Source organism: Candoia aspera, chromosome 4 (assembly GCF_035149785.1).
Source record: "Candoia aspera isolate rCanAsp1 chromosome 4, rCanAsp1.hap2, whole genome shotgun sequence".
NCBI lineage: Eukaryota > Metazoa > Chordata > Lepidosauria > Squamata > Boidae > Candoia > Candoia aspera.
In genome coordinates, this window is record NC_086156.1 from 17,857,937 (window position 1) to 17,868,384 (window position 10,448).

The 10,448-nt window shown below is 41.8% G+C and overlaps 1 protein-coding gene across 3 annotated transcripts in view; it reads right to left on the minus strand.

Moving 5' to 3' along the window:
• The window catches only part of ACBD5 (acyl-CoA binding domain containing 5), a 30,818-nt gene extending 20,802 nt beyond the window's left edge, over positions 1 to 10,016 (minus strand). The window contains exons 1-5 of one of the 3 annotated variants that reach the window (XM_063303490.1): positions 9,934 to 10,005; positions 8,314 to 8,453; positions 7,815 to 7,973; positions 5,279 to 5,399; positions 4,519 to 4,591 (exon numbers count right to left, since the gene is read on the minus strand). In XM_063303490.1, the coding sequence (XP_063159560.1) occupies positions 4,519 to 4,591; positions 5,279 to 5,399; positions 7,815 to 7,905 (285 nt within the window). In that variant the 5' untranslated portion in view covers positions 7,906 to 7,973; positions 8,314 to 8,453; positions 9,934 to 10,005. Of the gene's footprint in view, positions 1 to 4,518; positions 4,592 to 5,278; positions 5,400 to 7,814; positions 7,974 to 8,313; positions 8,778 to 9,933 lie in introns of those variants that run through there. The other 2 variants (XM_063303489.1, XM_063303488.1) reach the window with 2 other exon arrangements.
• Positions 10,017 to 10,448: the final 432 nt, after the last annotated feature.

Here is a 10,448-nt window from a genome sequence, read left to right on the forward strand (position 1 = left end):
CAACACCACAGTTCAAAAGCATCGATCTTCCTTCTCTCAGCCTTCCTTATGGTCCAGCTCTCGCAGCCATATGTTACTACAGGGAACACCATTGCTTTAACTATGCGGACCTTTGTTGTCAGTGTGATGTCTCTGCTCTTAACTATTTTATTGAGATTTGTCATTGCTCTTCTCCCAAGGATTAAGCGTCTTCTGATTTCCTGACTGCAGTCAGCATCTGCAGTAATCTTTGCACCTAGGAATACAAAGTCTTTCACTGCTTCTACATTTTCTCCCTCTATTTGCCAGTTATCAATCAAGCTGGTTGCCATAATCTTGGTTTTTTTGAGGTTTAGCTGCAAGCCAGCTTTTGCACTTTCTTCTTTCACCTTCATCATAAGGCTCCTCAGTTCCTCTTTGCTTTCAGCCATCGAAGTGGTATCATCTGCATATCTGAGATTGTTAATGTTTCTTTCAGCAATTTTAACTCCAGCCTTGGATTCCTCAAGCCCAGCTTGCCCCATGATGTGTTCTGCGTACAAGTTGAATAGGTAGGGTGAGAGTATACAGCCCTGCCGTACTCCTTTCCCAATCTTAAACCAGTCCGTTGTTCCGTGGTCTGTTCTTACTGTTGCTACTTGGTCGTTATACAGATTCTTCAGGAGGCAGACAAGATGACTTGGTATCCCCATACTGCTAAGAACTTGCCACAATTTGTTATGGTCCACACAGTCAAAGGCTTTAGAATAGTCAATAAAACAGAAATAGATGTTTTTCTGAAACTCCCTGGCTTTTTCCAATATTCAGCGGATATTGGCAATTTGGTCCCTAGTTCCTCTGCCTTTTCTAAACCCAGCTTGTACATCTGGCAATTCTCGCTGCATGAATTGCTGAAGTCTACCTTGCAGGATCTTGAGCATTACCTTACTGGCATGTGAAATGAGTGCCACTGTTCGATAGTTTGAACATTCTTTAGTGTTTCCCTTTTTTGGTATGGGGATATAAGTTGATTTTTTCCAATCTGATGGCCATTCTTGTGTTTTCCAAATTTGCTGGCATATAGCATGCATTACCTTGACAGCATCATCTTGCAAGAGTTTGAACAGTTCAGCTGGGATGCCGTCGTCTCCTGCTGCCTTGTTGTTAGCAATGCTTCTTAAGGCCCATTCAACCTCACTCTTCAGGATGTCTGGCTCTAGCTCACTGACCACACTGTCAAAGCTATCCCCGATATTGTTATCCTTCCTATACAGGTCTTCTGTATATTCTTGCCACCTTTTCTTGATCTCTTCTTCTTCTGTTAGGTCCTTGCCATCTTTGTTTTTGATCATACCCATTTTTGCCTGGAATTTACCTCCAATGTTTCTTATTTTCTGGAAGAGGTCTCTTGTCCTTCCTATTCTATTGTCTTCTTCCACTTCCATGCATTGCTTGCTTAAAAATAATTCCTTCTCTCTTCTGGCTAACCTCTGGAATTTTGCATTTAATTGGGCATATCTCCCCTTATCACTGTTGCTTTTGCTTTCCTTCTTTCTTGGGCTACTTCTAGTGTCTCAGCAGACAGCCATTTTGCCTTCTTGGTTTTCTCTTTCTTTGGGATGTATTTTGTTGCCGCCTCCTGAACAATGTGGCGAACTTCTGTCCATAGTTCTTCCGGGACCCTATCTACTAAGTCCAGTCCCTTAAATCTATTCTTCACCTCCACTGCATATTCCTTAGGAATATTAGTGAGCTCATATCTAGCTGATCTGTGGGTCTTCCCTAATCTCTTTAGTCTGATCCTAAATTGTGCAAGAAGAAGTTCGTGATCTGAACTACAGTCAATTCCAGGTCTTGTTTTTATCGACTGTAATGGTTGCCTAATCCCAAATACTCAGTCTCACAAGCTCGGGCTTAAAGATAACTGATTTATTAAAGGAATAGTATGCAAATACAAAGAAAGCTGAGAATGAGCAAAAGCGCGCCAAATACAAACTTAAAAGCCTTGCCTTCAATCCAGTCCCGCCCCAAGCACCCGTCAGCACACACCCCCTCCCAGGTGCTAGGAACCGTTACACGCGCCTGGGAAAGTAACCTTGAACAGAAGCACAAACCCAAACATACATTCCAAAGTTCCAAAACAAAACAGAGCGGAGGAATGGAAAAACCCAGCCATAAGCAAGACGGGTATACACGGAAAACGGTTTGACATGTGAAACGTTACGATGTTAACAGAACATTGAAATGGGGAACATGACATCGACTGTATAGATGTCTGCCACCTTTGGCTGCAAAGGATGTAGTCAATCTGATTTCGGTGTTGTCCATCTGGTGAAGTCCATGTATAAAGCCGTCTCTTAGGTTGTTGGAAGAGAGTGTTTGTTATGCAGAGTGAGTTGTCTTGGCAAAATTCTATCAATCTATGCCCTGCTTCGTTTTGTTCTCCCAGGCCATGCTTACCTGTAATTCCAGGTGTCATTTGACTGCCCACCTTAGCATTCCAGTCTCCCATGATGAAAATAACATCTCTTTTAGGCGTGTTGTCCAGTAGGTGCTGCAGATCCTCATAGAACTGCTCTACTTCAGCCTCTTCAGCATTTGTGGTTGGGGCGTATATTTGGATCACTGTGATGTTAGATGGCTTGCCCTCAATTTGAATTGAGATCATTCTATCGTTTTTTGGATTGTATCCAAGCACTACTTTAGCCACTTTAGTATTAATTATGAAGGCTACTCCATTTCTTCTGTGGTCCTCTTGTCCACAGTAGTAGATCTGGTGGTCATTTGATGTGAAGTGGCCCATTCCAGTCCATTTCAGTTCACTGACGCCCAAAATGTCTATCTTTAATCTTGACATCTCACCAATAACCACATCCAATTTGCCCTGGCTCATAGATCCTACATTCCAGGTTCCAATGGTGTGTTGATCCTTAGAACATTGGATTCGCCATTCACTACCAGCACCGTTGGCCGCTAGCCATCCTTTCGGCTTTGAGCTAGCTGCGTCATCACATCTGGGGCTAGTTGAACTCATCCTCTGTTCCTCCCCAGTAGCATTTTGACCATCTTCCGACCTGGGGGTCTCATCTTCCGATGGTATACCGACATCTCTCTGGTTGTACTGATCCATTTAGTTTTCACGGCAAGAATACTGGGGTGGGTTGCCATTACCTTCCCCAGGGATCGCATTTAGTCTGACCTCTCTGTCATGACCTTCCCGTCTTGGGTGGCCCTTCACGGTTTAGCTCATGGCATCATTGAGGTGCTCAAGCTCCAGCACCACGACAAGGTAACGATCCTTTGCTGAAGCACCCTTAGTTAGGAACAAACTATTTAGGGAAGCTCACATGAAACCAAAAAATTCAGGTAAGTAATTTATTGAACAAAATTAGAAGTTACAACCAAAGAATGTCAGCACTTGCTGTGCTTCAAGAACAATCCCTATACAGAGAAATAGGTTGACTATCTTTCTTCTTCTGTTTTACACAATGGTCCACTTGGCCCCCTCTTTTAATAGCTGTCCCATCAATCCTTTGTTTTCGCAGCCATCATTTTTAAAATGTCTTTCACTGACAGAGCAAACTCTCATGACTTTTCCACCTAGTTAATCTATTAAAACAAGTTTTCACTATGTAACTCTATAACATAGAACCTACTTACTTGAAAGACACTCTAGTGACCATTAATACAGAGATACCATAAATGTCAATACACATGCCATAGCAAAAACACACAAAGACTTGCCTTTTATTTTCATTCTTACATTAGAGGGTGTTTTTGTTTTGAAGATGGTGCTAAATAATATATCAAGATTCACTAATTCACTAACAGTTGTTTACAACTCCCGTACAACCTGACTAAATTACTCAGAATTACATAGCAGCTTATCATTCCAAGTTTTCTGCGTACACTTGCCATTCTGATGTTGGGCAACCTTTCGAAACAAAACAGGTTTAGCTAGAAATTTATTAAGGATTTGTAAACTAAACTTCTATTCACATGAATTCACACACCCTTTCAACATATTAATATCTACTGAAAAGGGTATATATTTAGAATTTAGTGATACTTTCTTATTCAGTATCAAAAAATGGAAAAGAGTGCATCTCTCTATTCAAAGCAGAATCAGACCTACCAGAAATTCTGCACTGTTTCCACCAAAGTGGAAATTGTAGAGAGTCTTACATGTTTTAGTTTTTTGCATGCTTCATTTTCATCTAGCAAAAAACCTGAAGATCTTCAGCCACAAATCTAAAATGTCACACACTTCATCTTATTTTGCTGTGAATTAGCTCCACCTCCAGAAATCCAGTAAAGGCTGTTTGTCTACCATAAACTTCCATAATACTCTACACTAGGACTGATCACTTGTTTTTCATGGCAGCGATTTTCCTAATGATCTCAATATGAAGGCATAGGCTGCCTAGATTAAAGTCCATTAAGTAAGTCACAGAAATTCCTTCTGAAACGTAGTTAAAAACTAATCAAGTTGGAAGACCACAGAGTCTAGAAATAAAAATACTGCAGAATGTTTGTCTATATATATAAAACAGCTCTTACCTTTTTCATTTCTTCAACATATGCAATCATAGCATCTTCTTTGGGCATGTTGCCTAACGCACTCCATGCATCCCTATAATGAATGTCACAGGCAGAACATCTTCAAAATACTAGGCTGCTTCACTATTATGTAATAGTAACTTCCATAATTAATATAGGACTGTGAATATAAATGTATATTTATTGCCTAAGGAACTGCATAGATTTTCAGTACAGAATCACAGTTCAATTTGGGTCTCTCGCATCACACTGTATATTTCCATAGTTATATACTTCGCTGAAATAGTAAGCAGATTGCTAGACAGGGTAATGTATAAGACATATAAGTATGTGCTTGCCTCCCTTGAATCTACACACCTTGCACTTGGAGCCTGAATTTCTGAAAAGCCAACAATCCTCAGTTTAAAAAAAAAAGGCAAAAAGGAGATCAAGTTCTGTTTCAAATAGTACACACATTCACATTCTTTCTAGTGAAGTTTTTGTCCATATAAAAGTAGTATTAATCAGGACATAGGAAGCACCAATGTATCAAGGCAGATCATTTGGTCCATCAGCTTTTAGTCTCTACAACTAACGAGAGCAACTTTTATTATTTAAGATATGTTTTCAGCACCATCTGGAGATAGCAAGGACTAAATTTGGGGAAAGGATATGCTGCATCACCAAGCCAGATGCTTTCCATACTGGGAAAAAATGTACAACTGCCATGGACAAGGCATAACTACTCATATTGAAAACATTTTTGATGTATCATATTTACCATTTATATCTACCAATAGGATCCCAAAATCCAGGTCTTGTACTATTACAGGGTCCTTGAGTTGCTTGCTTATAAAAGCTATAGAACTTCAGCATCATTTCATTTGTTGGCTGGAAAGAACCTAAGGAAAAAATATTTTTAGAGTGAAAAATACAGTAACATAATTGCTTTAACACATTGTTTCTAGGTTACTGGAAAGGCAAAATAAAGAGAGTATGCAGTCATTAATGAGGATTTAAAATGGCTTTGTTCCCGCTGGTTTCAACTCAAAGTTCAGTTATCTTGCCTGTTTATTTTGACTTTATACCCTGATGAGATCGAATGATGACACTACCAAATAGAAAAGAACACAATCAATCTTAATTTTCAGGCAATGGTATCTACACTGTTTTGTTGTTTCTTTTGTTAGAAAAAGTAAAACATCTCTAGACAAACAGAAAAAAGGATTGACTGCTGATACTTATACTAGATTTGAAGCAGAATCCACAGGGGAAATGTGTTAAAGCCGTATTCTAGTAATACACAAAAAAACATGAAAATTCAAAGGAAATTCACTAAAATGTGACAATTACTCTACTGATGATAAATCAGAATGCTCTTATCCTGATGACTTCCCTAATAATGCTGAATCTAAAACCAAGAGGAGGTCTCTACCCTTTAGGCATGACTGTCTCAGACCTATCTAGGAGGGCTTTGAACATATGCAAATTAATGGCTAAATGGACCATTAAAACAGATTTTAAAAATCTGAAGTTGTTTGCCCTTATTCAGACCAGTTCCAAATCTATTGTATTTATTTTGTAAGGTATTAAGTCCTCAATATCTTAGGAATGTAGTTTATCACATTTATCTTGCTTACAACAGATATACTTTATAATGACACTTTCCATTTTTCATTTATTGTTCCAAAATTTACTTGTGAGAACAATTTGACAAAAATACATATGGAAGAAGGAGCCTTTGACTCCAAAACATGGTTTTACTTAAGAAAACCCAACCAAACAGTATTAACACAAGGGAAAAATTGATGGTTCTTCTAAGTAAAGAAATATAGAAATACAGTAAAGGCATTATTTTTACAGCTAAAGTCAAGTTTAGACTATTGCACAGGAAATCATTTCCCACTTTGTAACTAATAAACAAAGCTGAGGAAACAGAAACAAAACTTTGTACTTTGTCAATTGTTTCTTAAAGGACTTTTTAAAAAAAATCTACAAATTACGTTTAGTGATGTGAATTCCTTTGCTGTTCCAGCAATTTCATAAAAGGGTTGAGTAGAAAAGCAAGGAAAAAAAGACTCGAAAATATATTGTTACACTGATAAGCCATCACCTACACAAAATCTAATGAGAAAGGAACAAGCAATGTATTCCTACCCTTAGTGTGGACAAATGGGGGCTAGACAAAGAATTCACCAAAACCTAAATCATTTGTTTAATTGTCAAAGAAATTATCAAAATTAAGACAATTTTGGATTCTGAAGACCTGATCTCATCAGGTTTAACCATTGCACATTCTCCAGATGCTCCAACACTCCATGGCTTGAGCACCAGCCACATTTTCCTTCCCCAATGAACTTTTTTTCTGAATTTCTAACCATTTTGCCTGATGAAAGACTTCCTGAAAACTCATACGCTAATTGCAAGCTTCTGAGTTTTCAGAAAGCTAACTTTTCATAACTAACTTTCAGATGATCTAATAAAAATATATTTTCAGTACAAATTTAGGACTTTTATTTTATGGTCAACACGGCTGCTATTGCTTTCAGCATATCATCTTATTTTTGAAGTTTCATTGAAGTGACTTCAGAACAAGCTATTATAGGATTATGTTCCAACCACTTTCAACATAAAGTCTACATTACATGTATATATACATGCTAGGATGTGGGAGATCCAGGCTCAAGTCTATACTCAGCGTGGAAACACACATTTTAGTAATTATACCACAGTGGTGCAAAATCAGTGGAACCCCAACTCTAGAATATTTGTCACCAATGGATGAATTTCCAGCACTGTAAAAAAACCCTAACCTTAACCCTAAGTTAATGCAATCCAATGAATGTATAGGATTTGCACAGCATGTGCGGAATCATAAATGAACCACACTGGCTGGATTCACATAACACACTAGGCTAAAACGTGGCTGGTTTGTGGGCCAGAGAGTTGTATGAATACAGGTCCAAAGAGAGATGCCTGGGGATTTTCCATCTGGAATGCCCAGTCTACATTGGGCACTCCAGATCTAACATAAAAAATCCTCAAGTTGGTCTTGACCCTTGGTGACCACTTTGGCAATCCCACCTAAGTAGTTTGCTGTAGCCTTCCACTTCCCCGTCACCTTGAGGTTTGCAAGGAGTCCCCCATCCAAGCCCTGACCAGGCCCAGCCCTGCTTAGCTTCGGTGCTACACAAGGCTGGCTCGGTATTGCCACCTGCTAGTGCAGCAGAAAGCCGCAGAAAGCGGATCCCTCGTCGACTTGCGATTTGCTACCCCGCTCGCCCCGGGCCTCTCGCCATCGCTTCCCTTCGACTTACCATTTTTGGGCAGACTCTGGATCACCTTCACGGCCGCCTCGAAGCGAGTCGCATGCACCGAGCCGCCGCCGCCGCTCTCCGTCTCGGCCATGGCCGGATTCCTGCTTCAGCCGAGCCGAATCGCGCCGCCGCCGCCTCCTTCCTTGCGGGCGGAGGGCCCTGCAGCCGAGGCATTTCGGGATCATCCGGCAAAGAGGAAGGGAAAGCGAAGGCCGCGGGGAAAACGGGGAAAACGGGGAAAGAGCAGCCCGCTTGAGCCTAGCCGGCTTCCCACGTCCCCTGCCCAGCACCGCCCTCGGTTCTCCGTTTGGCCTCTTCTCGCCAACATTGCGGCGCCCCAACTTTCAGACCAGCCCTCTCCAAAACCCGTGCCCCTGCTGGTCTCCCCCGCTGCCCAGCCGTGGGAAAGCAACAGAGCGCGCGCAACCCTCCACCCCTCAACGCAGAAGCCAACCCCGTCCTATTCCTAGGGAAGGGGGACGCCATCCTCTATACCTACCTTCTGCAACGTGGTACTCCTACCCCTGCTCCTGCTGGCGGGGGGACAGGGGAGTTCAAGAATGAGGCGGGGCAACCTGGCCCAGGCCAGGATAAGGAGCAAGCGCCATTGAATCCAATGGGATTTACTTCTGTGCTGACCTGCGTAAAAGAGCTCAGACTGAACCCTGATTTCTCACACAACCTCGTAATCTCGCCCACTGATTATCCATTTATGACTGATGCATCGAGCATCCTTCACCCCCTACCACACCTTAAAAAGTGTGCAGGAAGAGGTCCCTGCCTGGAAGGCTTCAGCGGAAAAGCAGCACCAAGGAGACAACAGAGGAAGGGAAGATCGAAGGAAATCGTGGGCTATTTCGTTTCTTACGGCAGGAAACAAGGAGCATGGAATTGTGTTTAGCCGAGCATTTCTTGAAAAAAGAAACCTACCTTCCCTTTTCCCTCTCTAGTTGTAATCTCTGCACATGAAAAAATCTCTCTCCACCCCCACACTAAAGTTGCTCAATCCGATCGTATCCAGGTTTGTTTACAAGCTCCACTGAGATCTATGGGGCTTTTCTCTCTAAAATTGCAAATAGGAGACTGCAGTTGTGCAGCTTACACGACGATCTATTGGAATTTTGATTTTAAAAGATGAAAATTCCCGGTAGGTGAGCATGTGCCTACAGCTTTACAGTTAGTACAGTTTCTGATTCGGGACTTGCAACTTCAGTTCATTACCCAAAAGCACGGGAAAGAAAGCTATTTAGGAAAGTTCAATTCAACCTTTGAGTTGCCACCACAGCATAAAAGAGGTTATAAAAGTTGGTTACAGACGAATTACTCACGGGCACTGAACAAGTACATGAGTTTCTCTGCAAACCCTCTTTAGGATTTTCTTAAGGTCTTCTATTTTTTTCAGCCCATCAGCAGTCTTCAGGTCTCAATATCATCTACCTCAGTGAGTCTCAATCTGGGCAACTTTAAGATGCGTGGACTTCAACGCCCAGAATTCCCCAGCCAGCAGGCAGCCAGCAACTTCAATAGCATGGCTGGCTGGGGAATTCTGGGCGTTGAAGTCCACGCATCTTAAAAGTTGCCCAGATTGAGAAACACGGCTCTACCTTTTCCTGCCCACTCTCCTGACTGAAACCAAAAACTGCAACGTAACTATTATTCCCCACTCCTCCACACCATCAACAACTTCATTTCACATAATTAACATCAACAATGCCTAGCCAATCAGTTTCCCAGGGCGGCTTGCATCGCAGGCGGAGCTCGCTCCCTTGTCCTCACCAAGCTGGACGCTCCGAAGTTTTCCTCTCCAAGTCAGTTTTGCAATCCGCTTACAGTACTACCTTCCATTGTGCCACGGAGCATTATTCCCCTATTAATATCATGCACAGCTGAAGGGGAAGGGGCGCCCTTCTGCCAGACTGCCGACCCTACTTGTCCGCTGGCAAGCAGGAGAAGACAGTTATAAGGCCAGATTGCAGTAAAACGTCCTTCCGCTAACTTTCTAGAATAAACGTCATGCTAACAAGGCCGAAGGCCGGGTGGCGTCGAGCCATAGCTGAGCCTCCATCCGACTTCCAATATCAAAGGACTGCAAATCGTATCAAGCGACGCCTGGTCTTACCTTGGGATGACAGACTTCTCCAACCTTTGCCCACGGTTCAGGATCTTCTGTTATTGTCTTCCAACAGTAGCCTTCGACTCATTCTTGTCCCGCCTCCTAAGGAGAATTCTGGGTAATGTAGTGCACCTTCTAGCACTTCCTGTCGCTGACATCCCGCCTACCACAGCCACCTTTTTTTCTTCCCGCATCGATCAAAGTACATTTTTCTCGGTCTGTATGTCTCTTATTCCCAGGGAATGAATTTCAGATGCCTATAACTATTAGGAAATGGAATTATTGATGTGTCTTAACTTTAGGCACGCAGCACAATTCATTGCAGCGCTCATCTTTGGTGTGATGATTTATTTAATATTGTTGCTTGGCAGGAATAATGGAAGTAGCAATTTATTTTTATTGTTTCCCTTCTTTTTCAAACTTCTTTACGAATGTAAGCCACTGTAAGTTCCTATTCATTTAAGCAACAATTTGAATCTGCTTAATAAACTCTGAATTACTGAAATTTAAAAATCCTAGCC